Source organism: Manis pentadactyla, chromosome 10 (genome assembly GCF_030020395.1).
Source record: "Manis pentadactyla isolate mManPen7 chromosome 10, mManPen7.hap1, whole genome shotgun sequence".
NCBI lineage: Eukaryota > Metazoa > Chordata > Mammalia > Pholidota > Manidae > Manis > Manis pentadactyla.
The window spans coordinates 6781632-6804576 of record NC_080028.1 but is presented as its reverse complement, the minus strand read 5'-3'; the positions used below and the strand labels follow the sequence as shown (position 1 = coordinate 6804576).

At 38.7% G+C, this 22945-nt stretch overlaps 1 protein-coding gene across 4 annotated transcripts; it reads left to right on the top strand.

The window, feature by feature from the left end:
- The first annotated feature begins 499 nt into the window (after positions 1-499).
- On the top strand, positions 500-22689 carry WBP2NL (WBP2 N-terminal like). 4 transcript variants are annotated; one of them, XM_036931497.2, is made up of 6 exons: positions 500-597; positions 12239-12347; positions 12581-12722; positions 12914-13006; positions 16939-17049; positions 20059-22689. In XM_036931497.2, exons 1-6 carry the CDS (start codon positions 536-538, stop codon positions 20472-20474), a joined length of 933 nt encoding a protein of 310 aa, XP_036787392.2. In that variant the 5' UTR covers positions 500-535; the 3' UTR covers positions 20475-22689. The 4 variants fall into 4 exon arrangements, with proteins under 4 accessions (XP_036787392.2, XP_036787391.2, XP_036787393.2 ...); XM_036931496.2 differs by having other exon boundaries at positions 519-707; XM_036931498.2 differs by lacking the exon at positions 12914-13006 and having other exon boundaries at positions 519-707.
- Positions 22690-22945: the final 256 nt, after the last annotated feature.

Sequence of the window (22945 nt, the reverse complement as noted above, 5' to 3'; positions counted from 1 at the left end):
GTGATGGATGACACAGGATCTCTCCACCCTGGAGCAGGCAGGGCCTCTCCTCTGACTCCTGAACCAGCTCATGCACCCTTCCCCTGATACGAATTCACAAGAAACCGGCTCGGAACCCAGGCTTTCTATGGTGGAAAAAAGTTCTGCTCGCCTTAGAAGCGAGGAATCGTTTTGGACCCTTTCTCCACAGGACAGCAGCTTTCAGACAGGGATCTGGGAGGACGCAGGAAAATCCTGCTTTTAATTCCTCACAGGACCAAGTCAAATCCAAACCCGCGGGCAGCCACGCGAGGCCAAGAGGGTGGGAGCGGGCGGAGGAGGGAGCCACTCATCTCCCACTCACCCCTCCTAGGTGGGGCTCTCGACCTCGAGTCCGCCTGGTCTTCTAGCCTCCGCCCCCACGTGATTGGCGCCTCGCCCACTGCGCGTTCTTGCGCCATAATCTCCGCCTTCCCCTTCAAAGCCCCGCCCCACGGCTTGGCGCAGACCCCGCCCCTTCCCATCCAAGGGGCGGCAGCAGGGGGCCCGGAGCAAGATGGCGGTGAATCAGAACCACGTCGAGAACCGCCGCGGGGCCGTCATCCCTTTTGGCGAATGGTGCTTGACGGGAAGCCGGGGGCCTGGGGTGCTGTCCGAGGAGGGAGGAGGCGGACGGGTAGAGTGGGCGCAGGCTCTCAGCCACTCAGGGTCTTTCCCGCCTTTTCCTGGTGCGTCACGCTTGGGGAAGCGGCCTCCCGGCTTCCGGGGTACGGAGGTGGTGGAGGCGGGAGCGCCTGGCCTCGTGGGTCGCTTCGGAAGGAAGGTGGGAGCGCGCTGGCGCCGGGGGGTTGTCGTGCCCCACTCTGGATCGCGTTCGCAGTTGGGAGCGCGCCGTTGTAAGGGTGACGGAGGGCCGTGGTCACACCCTACCCCCACCCCTGGGAATGAGGTCTGGGCTTCCGGGAGGCTTCGGAGGCCTGAGTGTGGATCATTCCGGAAAGATCCCAAACTGTCAGGAACCTCTCCTTGACCCCAAAACTTAACAAAACCCGACTTCTTCTCCCCATCCGGGGAGATGACTGCGCATAATTGTAGAGCTCTGGGCCCCAAAGCAGGGACTCCTGGGAATGGCGCCCTTGACCTCACACAGTCGCTTTGAGCGGTCCCTGTGGTGCCCACTACTCGCCCCTCTCCTCTCGCCTCTGCAGACTTAGCCTGGAGGAGGCTGTTTCTGCCTCCCCACCCAATGTGTCAACTCTACTGCTCTTTCCAATTCCTCCTGCCCTAGCTTTGCGCAGAGACATGCTCAGTCTCCCCAGCAGTTCTTGATTATGCCCCCATCTCTGCACCGGTTTGCCTCCATTTTCCTTTGCTTTCGCTGAGCAGTGAGATCTGCACCCGAATATTGTGCTTAGGTGAGACTGAGCACACCTGGGGTCGCTTTGCATTTCTTGGGAAGATCTAGTAAGACAGTAACAAATGTTGATGTTCAAATCTTTTTCTATGCTTCCTTCCCCAGAATATTTTCTTGACAGATTTACACGGGCTGTCAAGGCTGTATGTCTTCCCTTGCTCCCGCTGCTTTGCTCAGTTTTGTAGGAGGGGGTGATCGCTCATCACTCCGACTGTAATGTCCCCAGGCACAATGCCTAGAGCACTTTGACCTGTATGCTTCTGGCTTTGTGCCATTTCTAACCTGTTCTTTGGGTGTCTTCTTACCCAATCTGCTGGTTTCTCTGTTTAAGTGTTGGAGGCATGGCATGAAGCATGTTTTTAAACAATTAACAAACACTGATTTTCTGGTCCTTTGAATTATCTTTATGGGGTTCATTTTGTGCTCTTGAAGAATTAATACCCAAGGACTGTTCTTAGAGTTTCCTACTTAAAACTGCTCTATCTACAGTGCGGATCAGTAGTATTTCCCTTATTTCACAGGTGGAAAAATGGAAACAGGGAACTAACTCGCTTAAAATCATATGGCCAGTACATGTAGAAGAACTTTGATTTGGGTTTGAACTTAGGTACTCTGCATTGATTTCTCTACTTCAGCTGTGCTTCAGAAAGGAAAAGGGCTGCTGCTCTGCTGTCTCCTCATCAAAGAAGGCCCTGTCAGTGCTCTGGCTTCCTAGATAGAAACTACTTTAAAGAAAGAAGTTGAGATGGAGAAGACTGGTTTGACTTCACCTGCCTATTTGCAATGTACACTTGAGAAATTTATCACAGCTTGGCTGTGTTTTGTGACGATCTCTTTCCTTATCCCAGCTGAGAAGTCATAAATGTATGGGCCGATTCTACTGGTCAAAAGGGAGGATGTTGAGTTTTTTTTTTTTTAACCCACATTCTAAAGCTTGTGCAGATAATACCATATGTGTTTACTGTAGAAAAATTAGAAAAAACATTAATTACCCCATATTCAAATGTCTAGTGCTTCTTATATTTTGCTCTGTATCCTGCACTTTCCTCTGTGGAAATAGAGAGATTTATCCCCCTCACACTCCTTTGCAACTTGTTTTCCTCACTTACCAATATACTGGGAATCCCTCCCCATACTGACATCTACATCATTATTATCAGTGGCTGTTATTCCAGTATGCATAAATCTTTGCTTAATCCCCTATGTGAGATATTCTGGTTTTAATTTGTCATTGCTATAAACGTTGTTGCAGTGAACATTTTTGAAAACTAGTCTTTGCACATGTTCAAAAATACTTGTTTGGGATGTGTTCCTAAAACTGGAATTGTAGGGTCAAACGACATAGACATTTTAAGAAAAATTAAAAATATATTTTAACATAAAAAATCTTGTTAAAAATATTTAAAATGTATAAACATATGTAAGGTTTTTTTTTGTTGCAAAATTATCCTACAGAATAATATCAATTTACATTCCTCTCAATTCTGAGTGTCTATTTCACCTTACCCTTTCCAAAATCTGGTGTATAATCTTTGATATATCTGCCCATCTGATAAGTGAATAATGGAATCTTCAAAAAAAATTTTACTGCAGTGAATTTTTTTTTTCACATGATTATTGGCTATTTATGTCTTTGGTAAATTTGCTTGGTTCTCAGATTTTCTCTATTTTTTACTAAGTTCATCATTTTTTATATGATTAAAAAAATTTACCATCTTAACCATTTTTTAAAAGAAAAATTTTGTATATTTAAGGCAGACAATGTAATGATTTGGTGTGCATATACATTATGGAATGATTACTATAGTCAAGCTAATATATCATCTTACATAGTTTCCATTTTTTTGATATGACGAGTATGTCTAAAATCTCTTTTAGCATATTTTCAGTGTTCAATACAGCACTATTAACTATAGTCATCATACCTGTATATTAGATATATAGACTTACATTCATCCTACATAACTAAAAATAATGTACCCTTTGTGCAAATTTGTACCCTTTGACCAACATCTCCTGCTCCCACCTCTCCCCAGCCTCTGGTAATCACCATTCTACTCTTTGCTTCTATATATTTGACTTTTTTTGTTTTTATTTTAGATTCCATATATAAATGAGATCATACAGTATTTGTCCTTTTATGTCTGGGCTATTTCACATGGCATAATGTCCTCATATACACACCACATCTTCTTTATACATTCATCTGTTAATGGGCACTTAGGTTGCTTCCATATTTTGACAGTTGTGAATAATGCTGCACTGAACATAAGTGCTGATGTCTCTTTAAGGTTCTATATCCATTTCTTTTGGATATATATCCAGAAAGGGATTGCTGAATCATATGGTAGTTCTATTTTTATTACATTGATTGATTTTCATATGTTGAACTATCCTTGCATTCCAAAAATAAATCCTACTTGGTCATGGTGCATAATCCTTTAAAAGTGCTGTTGTATTCAGTTTGCTAGTATTTTGTTGAGGATTTTTGCATCAGAAAATTTCAGGGATATTGTTCTGCAGTTTTCCTTGGACATGTTCCCTCTTCTTCAATTTTTAGGATGATTTTCAGTAGATTAATGTTAAGTTTTCTTTAAATGTTTGGTGAATTATTCAGTGAAGCCATTTGGTCCTTAGTTTTACTGTGTTGGGAAGTTTTGGGTTACTGATTTAATCTTATTTGTCTGTTCAAGTTTTCTATTTCTTCATGATTTAGTCTTGGTAGATTGTGTGTTCCTACACAAGAAATTTATTTCTTTTAAGTTATCCAGTTTTCTGGTATACAATTATTAATAGTATTCTCATAATCCTTTTAATTTCTGTGGCATCAGTTGTAATGTTCTTTCATTTCTGAATTTGGTTATTTGAGTCATCTCTATTTTTAAAATTAATCTACGTAAGGTAAGGGTTTTTCAAGTTTTTAAAATATTTTCAAGAATCCAACTCTTAAAATCAGTTTTAGTGATTTTCTATTGCCTTTCAATTCTCCTTTGTTTATGTCTTCTTTAATCCTTATTCCCTTCTTCTACCTTTGAGTTTAGTTTGTTCTTTGGTTTCTTGAGGTGTAAAGGTACATTGTTGATTTGAGATCTTTCTTCTCTTTTAATGTATGCATGTACAGCTATATACTTCCATCTTAATACTGCTTTTGCTGCATCCCATAGTTTTGGCATGTTGTGTTTTCATTTTCATATGTCTGAAAGTATTTTCTAATTTCCTTTGTGACTTCTTTGTCTCATTGGTCATATAAGAATGTGTTGTCTAATTTCCACATGTGTGTGGATTTTCCAGTTTTCCTTGTGTTACTGATATTTAGTTTCATTCTATTGTGATCAGAAAAGATGACTTTAACCTCGAATTTGTTTAGATTGTTTGTGGCCTAACATGTAGTCTGTCCTGAGAATGTTCCATGTGTACTTGAAACAATGTATATTGTGTTGTTGTTGGGTGGAGTGTTCTGTATATGTCTGTTAGGTCCAGTTGGTCTATAGTTTTGTTTAATTCCTCTGTTTCTTTATTGATCTTCTATCCATTAGTGAAAGTAGGGTATTGAATTCTACTGTTACTGTGTTGCTATTTCTTGAATTCTGCCAAAGCACACTTCCTATATTTAGGAGCTCTGAAGATTGTTACATAAATATTTATGATTTTCTATCTTGGTAAATTGGCCTTTTATCATTATGTAATGTCTTTGTCTCTTATAACAGTTTTTTTTACATTTGAAGTCTGTTTGTCTGATATTATTAGGATAGCCACTCCTACTCTTTTTGGTTATCATTTGCATAGAGTATATTTTTCCCTCCCTTTGTTTTAGCCTATGTGTGTCCTTAGCTCTAAAATGAGTCTTTTGCAGACAGCATATTTTTTGTTACTGATTTGATCTCTTTACTTTTCTTTATTTTTCTTTATTTTCTTTCTTTCTTTCTTTATTTTTATTTTTATCTATTTTTTCTGAGAGGGCATCTCTCATATTTATTGATCATATGGTTGTTAACAACAATAAAATTCTGTATAGGGGACTCAATGCACAATCATTAATCAACCCCACGCCTAATTCTCAACAGTCTCCAATCTTCTGAAGCATAACGAACACGTTCTTACATGGTGAACAGGTTCTTACATAGTGAATAAGTTCTTACATGGTGAACAGTGCAAGGGCAGTCATCACAGAAACTTTCGGTTTTGATCATGCATCATGAACTATAAACAATCAGGTCAATTATGATTATTCGTTTGATTTTTATACTTGATTTATATGTGAATCCCACATTTCTCCCTTATTATTATTATTATTTTTATTTTTAATAAAATGCTGAAGTGGTAGGTAGATGCAAGATAAAGGTAGAAAACATAGTTTAGTGCTGTAAGAGGGCAAATGTAGATGATCAGGTGTGTGCCTATAGAGTAAGAATTAATCTAAGCTAGACAAGGGCAACAAAACATCCACGGATGCAGAAGATTTCTCTCAAAACGGGGGGTGAGGTTCTAAGCCTCACCTCTGTTGATCCCCAATTTCTCACCTGATGGCCCCCTGATCTCTTTACTTTTTATAGGTCTATTCAGGTTTTCTTGCTTCTTTAGTCAATTTTGATAGTTTGTTTCTAGAAATTTGTCCATTTCATCAAGGTTACTTGGCATGTAATTGTTTATATATCCACTTATAGTCCTTTTTATTTCTTTAAGTTCTGTGATAATGTCCCCACTTTCATCCCTAATTTAAGTAATTTGGGTTTTTTTTTTTGTTGGTCAGTCTAGCTAAGGTTTGGTCAATTTTGTTGATCTTATCAAAGAATTAACTTTGGTTTCATTGATTCTCTATTGTTTTTCTATTCTTTATTTATCTACACTGTAATCTTCCTTCTGCTAGCTTTGGATTTAGTTTACTCTTGTGTTTTTAGCAAAGGTGAAATAATCTTAGATTATTGATTTGAAATCTCTTTTCTTTTAATGTATGCTTAAAAAACTATAAATATCCTTTAGAGTGTGTTGTTAAATTTCCACATATTTGTTAATTTGCCAGGTTTCCTTCTGTTATTATTTGTAATTTCATTACTTTGTGGTCAGACAATATATTTTGTACGATTGCAGTCTTTGTAAATTTAGTGAGACTTGTAAATTTGTGGCCTAATATATGGTCTGTTTTAGAGAATGTTCCATGTGTATTTGAGAAGAATGTGTATTCTATCTTTGTGGGTGGTGAATCCTATGTTAGGCCTCGTTGACTTTTGTTAGGTGCATCCATGTTTATAATTGGTATATCTTTTAAATGATTGCCTGTTTTATAATTTTATAGTATTATTCTTTGTCTCTTGTAATAATTTTTGTCTTAAAGTCTACTTTTTCTAATGTTAGTATAGGTACTCCACCTTTTAGCTATTTAGTATTGATGGACTGTCTTTTCCCATCCTTCCCTTGCAACCTGTTTGTGTCTTTGGCTCTCAAGTGAGTCATTTGTAGACAGTATATAATGGTATCATATTTAAAAAAAATACGTTCTGTCAACCTTTGACTTTTACTTGGAGAATTTAATCCATTTATATTTGCTGTTTGTTTTCTATATGTCTTGTTTTGTTCCTCATTTCCTCCATTAATGTCTTTTTTTGTGTTTAATAGATACTTCCTAGTGTACCATCTTAAGTCCTTCCTTGTTTCTTTTACTATATATATTTTATTTATTTTCTTTGTGGTTGCCCTGAAGATTGATTTAACATTTAATTGATAACAATCTACTTAAAATGAATACCAATTTAGTTTTAACTAAAATTTAGTTTCAGCTGTGTAGTTTGTTCCTATATAGCTCTGCCCCCCGATATGGTTATTGTCACAAATTACACCTTAATACACTGTGTACCCACCACTGTAGATTTATAATTGTTTTTTATGCAATTGTCTTTTAAATTATATAGGAAGAAATAAAGACTTATAAACTAGAAATACATAATATTGACTTTTATATGTACCCATATAGTTATCTTTACCAATATTCTTTATTTCTTTGTATGGATTTGATTTACTGTCTAGTGTCATTTTATACCAGGCAGAAGGACTTCTTTAGAACTTTTTATAGTTCAGTTATACTATTGAACTTTCTGTTTTTGTTTATTTGGTAATGTTTCAGTTTCTCCTTAATTTTTCAAGGATAGCTTTGCCAGTTATAGACTTCTTGGTTTACAGATTTTTTTTCCTTGTAGCACTTTGAAATGTCATCCAACTACCTCTCACTTTCATAGTTTCTGAAAAGAAGTCAGCCATTTGTCTTATTAAGATTCCTTGTGCCTGATGATTCACTTTTCTTGCTGCTTTCAAGATTCTCTTTATTTGGCTTTCAACAGTTCGATTATAATGGTTCCTAGTATGGATCTTTTAGAATTTATCCTACTCAGAGTTTTTTGAACTTGTATATATAGATTAATGTCTTTCATTAAATTTGGGAGGTTTTTAGTTATTATTTCTTCAAATATTCCTTATGCTCCTTTTTTCCCCCTCTCCTATCCTTCTCTCACTCCCATTATGCATATATTGGTATACTTGATCATGCCCCACAGGTCTGTTAGACTGTTCATTATTCTTCATAATTTTTTTCTTTTTGTTTCTCAGGTAGCAACTGTTAATCTCAATTGATCTATATTCCCATTAAATCATTCTTTCTTCTGCCTTTTGAAATCTATCATTGAGCCCCCACTACCAAATTTCTCATTTCAGTTATTGTAGTCAACTCTAGAATTTCTTTGGTTCCTTTTATAGTATCCATCTCTATTGATACTTTCTACTTTGTGAGACATTGTTTTCATTCTTTCCTTTAGTTATTTAGGCATGGTTTCCTTTAATTCTTTGAGCATACTTAAAATAGTTCATTTAAACTCTTTGTTTAGTTAATCCAATGTCTGGGCTTCCTTAGGAGCAGTTTCTATTAATTTCTTTTTCTCCTGTTCTTGGGAAAAGTATGTGTCATACCGTCAGGTTTCTTTGTATGCCTCATGATCTTTTTATTAAAGAATCATCGATATACAATCTTATGATGGTTTCACATACACAAAACAATAGTTCAACATTCATCCATATTATCAAGACCTCACCCCCTCCACTGCGATCACTGTCAATGTAGTAAGATGTTATAGAGTCAATAATTGTATTCTCTGTGCTGTACTACCGTCCCAGTGACCTACCTATGTTGTAAATGTGAATTACAGTGCCCCATAATCTCCCTCTCCACCCACCCTCTCCAGCCCTCCTCCTTTGGTAACCACTAGTCCCTTCTCAGTGTCTGAGTCTACTGCTTTTTTTTCATTCCTTCTGTTTCTCTTTGTTGTTATACTCCACGAATGAGTGACATCATTTGGTACTCGTTTTTCTCCACTTGGCTTATTTCACTGAGCATAATACCCTCTAGCTCCATGCATGTTGTTGTAAATGGTGGGATTTGTTTTCTTCTTATGGCTGAATAATATTCCATTTGTATATGTACCACATCTTTTTTACCCATTCATCTACTGAGGGACACTTAGGTTGCTTCCATGTCTATTATAAATAGTGCAGCAAGAAACATAGGGGTGCATATGTCTTTCCGAATCAGGGATCTTGTTTTCTTTGGGTAAATTTCTAGGAGTGGAATTCCTGGGTCAAGTGATATTTCTATTTTTAGTTTTATGAGGAACCTCCATATTGCTTTCCACAGTGGTTGCACCAATTTACATACCCACCAACAGTGTAGGAGGGTTCCCCTTTCTCTGCATCCTTGTCAGCATTTGTTGTTCCTTGTCTTTTGGAAAGTGGCCAAGCTAACTGATGTGAGATGATAGCTCACTGTGGTTTTAATTTGCATCTCCCTGATGATTAGTGATGTGGAGCGCCTCATGATTTTTTGTTGAAAACTGGGTATTTTTAATATTATAACATGGCAACCCCAGAAACCAGATTTTCCCACTTCCTCATGATATGCTGTTGCTGCTTAGTGTGGTTATTGTTTGTTTAGAGACTTTCCTGAACTGTAAATTTTATAAAGTTTATATTCTTTATCGTGTTCAGCCACCAAAGTCTTTATGTGAACTTGATGGTCAGTTAGTGGTTTGACAACTTAATTATATGTCTGACCACCACCCCCAAAAAATCTCCCCCTTTGCAGATGAAGTTTGTGTGTGTGTTGGAGCGTGTCTTTATCATCCAGCCAGGCAGTTGGCAACTCTTTCTTGGCTTTCACTTCTTGCTTGAGCAAAGCCTCATTGTTAGTCAAAAGTAAAAATTTAGGGCCTTTTCCGGTTCCTTCTGAACCCAGCCTGGGGCATGTATGCATGTGGCTTTCTAGATTCCCATTAATATACTAGAGCTTTGAGCTTCTCAAAACCTTTATTAGCCAAAGCATCTCATTCCTCAGCCTTTCCTCCCTATCTTTTCAGGGTTTAATGTTTGCACCAGATGTCACCCTTTGCCCCAGACAGCAGCAGCTGATATATTTGCCTTGAAATGTTTTTTGACAAATATGCCCTAGGAAGTCACCTCAGTCCTAAGAGAGTTTTTTGTGAGAGTTAGGCACACACACTCAGAGCTAGTCCTTCGGGAAGCCTCCAGGAAGATTAAAAGAGTACCACAGTTCGTTAAGAATAAGGTCTGTTCTGCTCTCTCTGGTACTTGGTAGCTGTACTAGGAATGTGGGTTGTTGTTCTCAAGGCCGTTGCCAAGCTGGGAGGTGGAGGATGGTACCATGGTAAGTTAAAAGTGTCACAAAGCTCTCATACTGAAATTCAGCTTTTCTCTTTCATTGTTATTGTTGATTAAACATTCCCCTAGTTTGCTATACATTTTTTATTAGATCTAGAGTTCTGGAGTAACTTTTAGAATTCCCTATTTCACTATTTTTGCTGACATCCTGTATTTTCATAGTCTTTTTAAAAGCCCTTTATATCCACACACCACCACCCTAGTTCCAGTTGTTACCTCACATCAGAACTATTTTAGGAACTCTTAAACTGGTCTTTCTGATATACCACCACCACCTTACCTTGCTCATGTGGCTACCCCGCCAAGACAGCTTCCATGCAGTTACTCCTTGTCTAGCAAACGATGTCTTCAGCCTCTAGTCCCAGCATGGCTTCCCATCTTTATTTCAGCGTCCCCCCAACCACATTTCCATGCTGTTTTGATGAATCCAGGCAAGTAGACTGATCCCAGTATGCAGTCTGCTTTCCACTGCATACTCCCATTAATGCTGTTTGGTCCCCATCTGGATTGTCCCCTGCCTTCATCCTTGCCTACTGAAATACTATTCATCTCTTAAGAATCCGCTCAAATTTCAACCTTTCTGTAAAGTCATTTCTAATTACTTAAACCAAAATGAATCTCTCCTTCCACTAAATTGTCATGACTTTTGTGCCACTTATGTGATGTATGTCATATATTGCTTGCATTATTATTTGTATTTATGTTTGCATTCAATCATTCTCTCAATAAATATTTAGTAGCACCTTCTGTTTGCTAGGGCTACAGTGGCAAAAGAGGCAGGCATTGTCCCTAACGATCATTATGGTAGACATTGAACAAATAAACACACATATATTATAATTATTACTATGAAAGAAGCAAAACAGTAGGCTCCTATGAGTGTGAATAATAAAAGTTTTTCATGTTAAGAGTGAGCAGAAACATAACAGGCAGAGGGAACATGTCAGAAAGGATTCTGGAGCACTGTTTCCTCCTTTATCAGTGTCAGAGACATTTCTATTAGCACGGTGCTTTATACTTACTGCACAAGACATAGAAGAATCAGTAAATAAACATGAATAGAAGTGGGTTTGCACTCACACCAGTAAGGATGGCCAGCATTGAAAAGACTAAGAACAACAAATGCTGGCGAGGATGCAGAGAAAGGGGAACCCTCCTACACGGCTGGTGGGAATGTAAGCTAGTTCAACCATGTGGAAAGCAGTATGGAGGTTCCTCAAAAAACTCAAAATAAATATACCCCGGAATCCCACTCCTTGGAATATACCCAAAGAATACAAGTTCTCAGATTCAAAAAGATATATGCACCCCTATGTTTATCGCAGCACTTTTTACAATAGCTAAGATATGGAAGCAACCTAAGTGTCCATCTGTAGATGAATGGATAAAGAAGATGTACATATACACAATATAATACTATTCAGCCATAAGAAAGAAACAAATCCTACCATTTGCAACAACATGAAACGGAGCTGGAGGACATCATGCTCAGTGAAATAAGCCAGGCGGAGAAAGACAAATGCCAAATGATTTCCCTTGTTTGTAGAGTATAACAATGAAGCAAAACTGAAGGAACAAAATGGCAGCAGACTCAGAGACTCCAAGAATGAACTAGTGGTTACCAAGGGGGAGAGGTGTGGGAGGGAGGGTGGGGAGGGAGGGAGAAGGGGATTGAGGGGTATTATGTTTAGTACGCATGGTGTTGGGGATCACGGGGAAGACAGTGTAGCACAGAGAAGGCACATAGTGGATCTGTGGCATCTTGCTGCACTGATGGACAGTGATGCACTGGGGTATGGGTGGGGACTTGATAATATGGGTAAATGTAGTAACCACATTGTTTTTTCATGTGAAACCTTCATAAGAATGTATATCAATCATACCTTAATAAAAAAAAAAAGAAGTGGGTTTGCAAAGAAAAATATAACCTAATGGTGAAGAGGGAAAAGAGTGTGTGTCAGAGATTAAGGTCATTTACATTCCTTTCTATTTCAGTAAAATAGTAGTAGTACTAGTAGTAGCAGCAACTAACATTAAGTGTTTTACTCTGGTCTAGGAACTGTGCTAAGAGCTTTATGTGTATCATTTTATGTAACTTCTAAATTATGCGCTGTCTGCTCTTCTCTGCAGTGTCTTGAAGCAGTGTGAGGATGTGGACCTCTCCTTCCTGCAGCACCCAGAGGGATCCGATTTCTTTAGTGGTACAAAGAGAGGAACACTATTTCTTACTCCATACCGGGTAATTTCTACTTATACTTTGATCTGAATAACTCTACATTCATTTTACCTAAAATGGAAAGAGGTTAAACATTTGCACTTTGGTATTTCCCATGTTGAAGAGTGTTGGAAGAAAATAGGTGATGTTTCTCAATTGCCAGCATGCCAAAGCATCTTGACCCTAGAGTTACTCTTAACGTGTCATAATCCAGGGATACATTGCACTCCTTTTCCAAAGTTTCTTTCCTCTCTTAGGTGATCTTCGTGACTTCACATTCAGTCAATGATCCCATGTTTTCTTTTATGATGCCATTTGATCTGATGAGTAACTGTGTCATTGAACAACCAGTCTTTGCTCCCAACTACATTAAAGGAACCATTCAGGCAACTCCAGATGGTAAGTGTTCCCCCTCAGAAGTGTATTTTTTTCTCAAAAGCTTCCAGAAGGTTTAAGATTCAGACTTGGCTTATGTTGGGATTCAAAGAAAACTGCCCTGCTTCTGTGGGTTGTGCGTCTCTCAGTGTTGGTGGCAGTCGTCCTGTAGCCAGCTGCGCGGGCCTCTCAGTATGTGCCATTTCTTCCCCTAGGTGGCTGGGAAGGACAGGCTATTTTTAAGTTGTCCTTCAGAAAAGGAGGTGCCATCGAATTTGCTGAATTGATGATGAAAGCTTCCTCTGCTGGTGAGTGATGCTGATAAAGATACTAACCACTTGGGGTTCGGGGACTATGGAATTAAAGGAGGACCGTTAGCCATGTGAGACTTCTGGCCTCTGTGTTCAGGCAGTCACTAGTTGCACATGTGTCCAGCAGACAGCCTGCATGCTAGGAACACAAATGTTATTCAGTCCCTCCCAGTCCTGAAGGAGTTTGCAATCTAGTGGGAGCTTAAAATCAGACACCTGAATAGCCAGTTATACCCACTAGTCTTTTGTCCTTAATGTGCTGGTCTCACCTGCCACTGGTTAGTCTTTCTCAGCTCAGGGAGCCCTAGTGCCTCAGCCCTTCTTCCTCGGCATGCCTTTTTGCCTTCTCTCCTCTCTGGCTTTGCCTTTGCTTCTCTTAGGTTTGGCCCTGAGAAGGAAGGAGGGAGGGAAGAGGTGCTATCAAGCCCCACAGCAGTGATCTGATGGATGTACCAGAGGACTCTTTCCAACTTCAAATACACATAATTCTTTTACGATGTATTTTTATGCCATCTAGCCTTACTTCATGGTCCTCACTCTCACCTTTTGTACCCCAGTCCAGCTGGACTTTGTGCCTTGTTTTCTCATCTCTGGGCCTGCACACTATTTGCTCTGTCTGGAATGCCTTCCCCTTTCTCCCTTGCCTTTCACCCCCCACTCTAATCCAGTTGAAAAAACATGATCTAGTAGAGACAGACATATGCAAATATTTCATCCTGTCTTATGGCATGTGCTGTAATAGAGGCATGGACAGACTGTTCGACACACAGGAGGGTGGAGTGAATATTCTAGCTTAGAAGACTAACTAGATCAGGATGCTATAAACCATGGACAGGTATAAGAGACAGTCTGTTGGAGAGGAAATTACTTTAGTTTTAGACTTAATAATCTTAGCTAACATTTATTGCACTTACTATATACTGGGCAGTGTTCTAGGCCCTTTACATGTGTCATTGTATTTAATCTTCACAAAAAATTATGATGTAGTTATTATCCTCAATTTATAGCTGGGAAACTGAGTGATGGTTAAATACTTTCCCAAGGTTGTATAGTTGGCAAGTGATAGAACTGGAATTTGAACCCTAAACCTACTCTGTCTTTTCAAACTTTTTATTTTGAAAAGAAATCAGATTTATAGAAAAGTTGCAAGAATATTACAATGAATTCCCATGGACCCTTCATCTAGAGCCACTCCTTGTCAGTGTTTTCCCTCATTTTGCTTTTATCTTACTCTTTTTTTTTTTTTTTTTTTGCTTTTTTTAATTGAACTGTTTGGGAGTAAGTCACAAAGATCATTCCTAAATATTTAAGTATCTATCTTGTAGGAACACAGGTATTTTCTTACCTAATCTCAGTGTGCTTAGCAAATACAGGTAATTTAACATTGAAATAATACTGTTATTCAATGTATCATTTATATTCAATTCAAATGATTGACCCATTACTGTTCCTTATTTTAATATCATTTTTTTCCAATCCGGATCTAATCCCAGATCTCATATTGAATTCAGTTATTCTATTTCTTAATTTAGTTTTCCTGCTTCTCCTTTAATCTGGACTCGACCATTCTTTGTTTTTCATGACACTGACATCTGAAAAAGAATATAGGTTTACTGTTTTGTATAATATCCCTTAATTTGGGTTTGGCTGTTTCCACATGATTATATTCAGGTCACATATTTTGGCAGGGATACTACATGAGTAATGTTGTGTCCCTTTAAGCCTATGCTGTTAACCCCTGCACCATACTAAGTATGAGGTCCATGGGAATGCTAGAGGCCAGTGGACATGCAGCTCAGAACTCCAAAGATGAACTGTTATCTAGAGACTGATTTGGAAATCCTCAACTCACAGGTCATCTCTGGAGCCATGTAAGTGATAGGCTCATTTCGTGAATTAAGTATGGTATTCCAAGGGTCCTCAACATTTAAGGGATAAATTTGGATGCGTGACCTGCAATGAAGATTCAAAAGGGGCTGACTGAGAGGAGAAAAAAGTGATTTTATTATCCCAGAATTCTATAGAGGAGAAAGGTTCAAGCATTACAGGGTAGTCATATGTCAGGTGTTACAGAGATGTTTGGTGAAATGAAACTGAAAAATGGCATTGCATGTGGAAATGTGAGTTAGTGGTTCTTAGCAAGAGAGATTTCAGTGAAATGTTGGAGAAGAAAGATGGTGAAAAATCCATATTACAGGAAATTGAGGAGTAAATGTTTTTACTGTTATCTTTAATGATACAGTAAAAAGATACAAAGGTCAAGGAGTTCACAAGCTATACCCAACCAAATAGCTTTACATGGTCTAGAGGGCAGACAATCTGGAAGTCTGACTTTGGCAGACAGAGGGAGTATTACAATGGGAATGGGGAACTCTTGGAAGTCTAGTTCTTCTTTGCTGTAGATGTCTGGGGAACTCAGGACAGTTGCATACTGGGTCTTGAATTCACTGTTATTTTAAATTCACTGTTACTTGAGTTCATAATACTGAACATGGCTTCTTTTTAGGATTATGGGCTATGAGTCAGGTAACTTTAGGGGATCCCCTTTGTGCTTTCATTAAGATCTGCTTCTTGGTCTTTAAAGCTAGATTCAGAGTCACACAGCCACTTGCAAAGGTTGTATGCAACTTACATGAACTTGGCCCTGGAACTGCTCTGGGTCTGATTATACCATGGTTTAGGTGAGGGAACCTACCCTGGTCCCCACAGCAAGAGTCAGGGCTTGTGAGATGGACTTCCTTGAGACCTTTGGAATTGACTACCCAGCATGCTTCCTGATCTGATTCTTTGACCAGGAAAGATTCCCTTTCCCTCTGCAGAGCTGATTTGTCAGGGCTCTTTTGATTCAAGTTTTTAACAAATATCTATGGAGTATCTCTTTTGTGCCAAACACTAGGTGAAGCATTTGAGAGTGCAACAGTGAACAGGTATCTACCCTGTTAAACTTCTCTAGTGAGAATCATGTAAGAAGTAAGCAAATACATAAGTGAAAAAAACTTCTCCTGGGAAGGGATACGAATAGGTTGTTGGAAAGGTGGGTAACAGGGACAAGGGGGACAACTTTAGATTTTTAGCTAATTAGTGAAGATAATGCTAGTTATTGAAACAGACAAACCCAAAATTATCAATGACTTAAGAGGGTAGATATTATTGCTTACATAAAGGCCAATCAGCAGGGCAAAAGGGGGCCATGTCCCACATAACACTTCAGTAATGCAGGATAATAAGAGTCTCTGCCATTATAACATAAGGCTTCCATGACCTCTTTGGATAGCTAGCAGAGAGGGGAAGAGAGTAAAGATCTCACCTAGGAAGTTTTCTTGGGGAAGGCCTGGAAGCAGTATATTTATTTATGAACATATGCCACAGGCCAAAAGTTAGTGTGGTAGGCTGATAAAGCTTCCAAAGATATACTCATGTCCTAATCCTCAGAACCTTTGACTAGTACCTTATTTGTACAAAGAGTCTTTGCAGATGTAATTAACTTAGGGATCTTGAGATGAGGAGATTGTCCTAGATTATCCAGGTAGGCCCCAGATGTTACCACAGTGCCCCTATAAGAGAGATGCAGAGGGAGACAGACAAACAGAAGTGCTTTCTTCTCTACCACACTTACATTGTATTCGTTTCTAACAGAGGTATCTTGCCAACTTGGTAGAATCCTCACTTGGAAATTTTTTCTGAATACCTGTTTTGGTAGGTGCTATGCGAGACCCTGAATAAGCAAAGGCAAATAAGACAGGCTCTGCCCTCAAGAAACATACAGTTCAGGACAAGGGCAATGTATATTTTTTATTGTGTATCCTGGGGGCAATGCTGGACACACATGTAAGGTGACAGTTAATACTCTGCTAATTACTTTGTTGATAGCTGCTGTGCATCTGACTTAGAAGAATTAGAGGCCCAATTTTCCCAAACTTGTCTTTCAGCTGCCAGAGGTATTCCATTTGTAAGTGTAAATTACTGGTTCAGTGCTCGAGGACCATATGTAGTTACTGGACAGGGGAACATGATGTGCACCCAACAAATGCCTTGTCCAGGTAAGGTATGGAGGGGAGGTTCTTCCTGGGTGGTATAAAAGTATGGCAGGTGTTCAAAGATCTGTTCACTATTAGCTTACCTCCAACTCTGCTGCGGGAGAAGCAGCAGAGGTTTGGTGGGCTGGAAAATGGTTAAGTCCATGAGTTGATTTCCAGACTGAAACTCAGTGGCAGATGAGCAAGTGATGGGTTTCAGTTTCAGGCTTACTTTGAACCATGAAGTATAAATATGGAGCATAGCTGGGCAATTCCCATTAGTGGGAACAGTCACATCCTGCTTACAGCCTGAGCAGAAAACATATGCTTATGCTCACTTCCTCCTTTCCATTTCATGCAAGCATCGCCATCAGGCTTGTGCCATGCCCTTCAAAGTCACTTAGGACGCCAGCCCTGGGCTTTATACCCTTTAAAAGTTGTGCCTGTCCACAACTCCTGAGTCATGTTCCTGGGTGGTGATAGATGAATGATTCTCAAATATGATCCACAGCCAACTGGGGAGGCCACCTAACAGGCTGCCAACAGACCACAAAACATGGGCCCTTTTCTTGGGTTTTCCTTGGAGCATAATGTGCATGCCTGTCAGCTTTTAGTTTTGTTTACAACTTATATCACAAAACTAAATCTTTATGCATTGCGTGCCCCAAAACATAATCTAATAATTCTTTAAAATGCATTAGTGTTTTAAATTATGTAGAAAACAAAACAAAAACGAATTACAAACACTGCTACAATAACATTAGCTTTTATAATTCCCAACAATTTATCTTTATTGAGATCTTTATTTCTTAACATGGCTTCACATTACTGTCTAGTGGCCTTTCATTTCATCCTACAGAGCTCCTTTAACCTTTTCTTGCATGGCAAGTCCAGTGGTAATGAACTCCCTCATTTTTTGCTTATCTGAGAATGGCTTAATTTCTCTCTAAGTCTTGAAGGAGTTTGGCCAGATATAAGATTCTTGTTTGACAGTTTATTTCTGGCCTCCAAAGTTTCTTATGAGAAATCTGATTATCTTATTGAGGACTCTATGTCTGTGATGATTCACTTCTCTTGCTGCCTTTAAGATTTTTTTAACTTTGGCTTTGCAAGTTTGATTATAATGTGTCTTGGTGTGGATCCTTTGAGTGCATCTTACTTGGAGTTCATCTTACTTGGAGTTCATTGAGTTTCTTGGATGTTTATATTCATGTCTTTCATCAAATTTGGTAAGTCTCAGCTCTTATTTCTTCAGATATTTTCTCTGCCCCCTTTTCTCTCTCTTCTCTTTCTGGGACTTCCACAGTGTGTATGTTGGTTTGCTCAATGGTGTCACTGGTCCTTAGGCATTGTTCACTTTTCTTCAGTCTTTTTCCTTTCTGTTGTTCAGTCTTGACAATTTCTATTGTCCCATATTCAGGTTCACTGATTCTTGTTTCTGCCTATTCAAACCTGAGTTTGAATCCATCTAGTGAATTTTTTCATTTCAGTTATTGTACTTTTCAGCTCCAGATTTTCCTTTTGATTTCTTGTTAGGTTTTCTGTCTCTTTATTGATATTTTGATTTTGTTCATACATCTCTTTCTTGATTTTTCTCTACATTTTCCTTTAGTTCTTTGAGAATCTGTAAGAGTTCTTTTAAAGCTTTCTCTAGTTAGCTTGAACATAAATATGGATTACAACAAAATAATTTAACAGCTGTCTATGCACCGTGACCCAGTTAAATCACTTTGGGAGCATAGCCAAGGAAATAAATAAAACCCCTTTTTATCATAGTATTGATTAGAAAGTTGGAAATAACATGCTATCCTACAATAGGAGAATTAAGTAGCACCTACCTATATATAAAATATTGTCCAGCTTTTAACTTATGAAGTGCATTACTAATATAAGGAAATTTCTCATAATATCAAGTAAAAAGAGCCAGATTAAAAAATTGCATGGTTGTTATAATCATGATTGTATTAAAAATATTAACATAGATACTACAAATAAACCAAAATATTTTTTGTCTTTGATGATGGAACCATAAATGTCTTTTTAATATTCATCTTTTCTCTATTTTCCAAATACATATTCCTCACTGAGAATGTATTACTTTCTTCATAATCAAAACAAAATTTATTAAGTGAAATAGGTATCTGTGCACAACTGTAAGAACATAGAGTTACAACTGTAGGGTTGTTTTCATGTTAATTTGAATCCCTCTACAACAGGAAATGATAAAGCCTTCATCTGATGGTGGCTGAAGGATCTGGCTTTAGCATTATTCTACCTGAATTCTCTTCCTGTATCAGTTTGCTTCAGTATATTTTTTTAAATTTTTTTATTTTATTTTATTTTATTTTGTTATCATTAATCTACAATTACATGAAGAACATTATGTTTACTAGGCTCTCCCCTACTCCAAGTCCCCCCCACAAACCCCATTACAGTCACTGTCCATCAGCATAGTAAGATGTTGTAGAATCACTACTTGTCTTCTCTGTGTTGCACAGCCCTCCCCGTGCCCACCCACGCACTATACATGCTAATCGTAATGCCCCCTTTCTTCTTCCCCGCCCTTATCCCTCCCTACCCTCCCATTCTCCCCAGTCCCTTTCCCTTTGGTAACTGTTAGTCCATTCTTGGGTTCTGTGATTCTGCTGCTGTTTTGTCCCTTCAGTTTTTCTTCGTTCTTATACTCCACATATGAGTGAAATCACTTGATACTTGCCTTTCTCCACCTGGCTTATTTCACTGAGCATAATACCCTCTAGCTCCATCCATGTTGTTGCAAATGGTAGGATTTGTTCTCTTCTTGTGGCTGAATAATATTCCATTGTGTACATGTACCACATCTTCTTTATCCATTCACCTACTGATGGACACTTAGGTTGCTTCCATTTCTTGGCTACTGTAAATAGTGCTGCGATAAACATAGGGGTGCATATGTCTTTTTCGCTTCAGTATATTTTTTATCTTCTTTCCTCTTCTCATTTATTCCTTGTCCACTCCAAAAAAACAAGTAGCTGAATTGCTTTTCCTTCTCAGGATACCCAGTTGTTGTCTGTGGGCCCCTATCAGCAGGACATGGAGCCCCACCTGCAGGATATGGAGCCCCGTTAGTGGGATATGGAGCCCTGCCAGTGGGATACACAGCCCCACCTGTGGCATATGGAGCCCCACCAGTGGGATACGGAGCCCCACCAGTGGGGTATGGAGCCCCACCAGCGGGATACAGAGCCCCACCAGGGGGGTATGGAGTACTCCCTGCAGAAAATGAAGCTCTACCAGCTGGAAGTGGAGCCCTGCCTGCAGGATATGGAGCCCTGCCTCTAGGACATGAAACTCCACCTGCTGAAAATAGGGCTGGGACTCAAAAATCTGTGGCAGCCCAGCCTAGCAGATGTGAGACTTCTCTTCCTTTGGGCTCATCCCCTAAGTCCCGTTTACCATCATCTGAGTAAACCTTGAGGACGCACCAAGCAAAGTGGCACACACTAAACCGGAAGTCGAGATAAGAAGGATTCAGGTGTGTGATTAAAGGGCTGTTGTTCAACCCTTGGGAAGGGCAATCTGAAGGGGATGGTGAAGTTTTATTTCCATGTCTAGATTTTAGAAGCAAAGTCACTCTTGATTAGATGGGCTAAAGGAGAATTAGAATTGTAGAGCTAATTCCTCAATAATTTGGTTGACATTGGGTTGCATTTTTTAATATACCTTGAATGTGAGTGTGTAAAAAGCTTCCTGCCTTAATCCCTCCGCATTCAAGATACATTTAGTATACTCAGTTTTCCAGGCACTAAGATATATGTTAGAAATATCAAGTTGAACACTTAGTTGTTTTTTACAACATTCTTTACGTTAGTGAAAAGATGGAACAACCAAAATTTCCAGTAGTGAGAGACAACTTAGTAAGTAATGGCACATCCATACAATGGAATATTATGTAACCATTGAAAATGATGTCTCAGAGGTAGGGAAAGTCTTCTCTATGAAGACCAAAACAATGAAGCAATAAAGGAAAACAGCAATAAATTTGAATGTATGAAAATTTTAAACTTCTATATAACCAAAGTTAAATGATAGGCAACAGACTAGGAGGAAGTGATATGCATGAGGTAGGCACCCATGACCCCTCACCCATTAAATGCCAGCAGTGGCCTACAGTTGTGATAACTAAAAATGGCCCCATTTTTCCTAATTTCACACTGTGAGGGAGTGCCATCTCTGTTGATAACCACCATTCTAGACTCTTCTAGGCTATTCCAAGGTTTTCAGCCTCTTAAGAGCTCACTGTTTTCCCATTCTGACCAAGTTCCTAATTTCATTTGCCTTTCCTTACCTTTTTGCAGTCTCATTAAGCCACCTAAAGTGAGGCCTTAAAAATATTATATCAGGTATTTTAAGATAGTTATACAGCAGAAGCGTTTCAGAAGCTCTAGTTGACAATATTACCAGACCCAAAAGATGTTTAAACCAGTGTATTTTTTCTCTGCATATATTTTGCATGTAGTTAAGAACATACTATATATATACAGTGTTTCACCTGACATTTTACAAACATTTTCACAGGTTTTTTTTCTTTTCTTTTTAATTAAGGTATCATTGAGATACACTCTTATGAAGGTTTCACATGAAAAACATTGTTTACTACATTCATCCATATCATCAAGCCCCTTCCATACCCCATTGAAGTCACTGTCCATCAGTGTAGTAAGATGCCACAGAGTCACTACTTGTCTTCTCTGTGCTACACTGTGTTCCCTGTTTTCATAATTTTTTAAACAGCTTTATTGAGGTATAATTGATATAGTGAAAACTGTATATATTTGATGTATACAATTTGATGATTTTTGTAAGTTTTTAAGAATTCTTCATAAATATCGTTAGTGGCTACATTATATCCTGATATGGTTGCACCATTACATATTTTATCAACCACTATTTTAACATATTTGTTTCCAGGTTTTTGTTATTACAAACAACATTGTGACTAACGTGTGTATAGAGCTTTTTTTGAATTTTGGATTATGTCCTTAAACAGGTTAGAATTGTTGATTGATTCTCATGATAACAATTAGGAAGCCAGATGCTCCTATGTTCCCAAGAACAGCCTTTTTCCTAAAGAGGTCAGGTGGATGTTGATGGGTGTTACGTGAAGAAAGGGGCTATGGGGTTACGGAGTCACATATATTTTAAAAAGCCAGGTCAATTTAGTTACTTCATGACTTCTCAGACCTTGAATATACTAATGCACATCATCTCCAAGAGGGAGAGATTTTCAAAATATACATCTTTTTTTCAAAATTATTTGACCTTGGGCTATTTCATTCACTAAACATTTTGGAAAAACTATTAGTCAGTGGAACAAACTTTGGGAAATGCTTTTTGGAATGATGGGATATTGGAATTAAAATGGACTTCAAGTGTCTGGAATATGCAGGGCCTTAGAGCTGTTTCCAACAATGAGACAAATGAAAGACCATTTTTCCTTCCATTCCAAGAAAAGTTTCATGTCCAGTCTGCAGAGAACAGAAGATCTTCTTGAGGAAGATATATGATAATATAGAAAGTAGCTACTGCTTCCTCTTAAAAATTGCTGGCAGAGAGTTATGGGTCTAGGTATCTGGAATGTCAATAGAACAAGGAACTGCCAATAGGCCCAGACAGCTGGCAGGAAAAGGGAAAATGCGGGTATAACTCTTTATAACGGTTCCAACAGAGAATTCACACCAAGAGGCTCTTAAACATGTGCCGCAGGGTCTGGATCTCTTTTCCTTAAAATTTTTGGAGGACACTGATGAGACTTGTTTTTTCTTATAAGAGTTTCTTCTTTTCTTACTTTGAAACCACTGTACGTGGGCAAAAGTGACAAAGAAAGAAGAGGTAGAGATTCTCCAAACTAGAGCAGAAATAAGGTCCTCCTCATTCATGC

Excerpts from the sequence above, each read along its gene's own strand:
- WBP2NL (XM_036931496.2), top strand. The coding sequence starts at position 595 with ATGGTGCTTGACGGGAAGCCGGGGGCCTGGGGTGCTGTCCGAGGAGGG. Across the intron at positions 12,723-12,913 it reads CATTCAGGCAACTCCAGATG|GTGGCTGGGAAGGACAGGCT; the intron begins GTAAGTGTTCCC and ends TTCTTCCCCTAG. Across the intron at positions 13,007-16,938 it reads GATGAAAGCTTCCTCTGCTG|CTGCCAGAGGTATTCCATTT; the intron begins GTGAGTGATGCT and ends CTTGTCTTTCAG.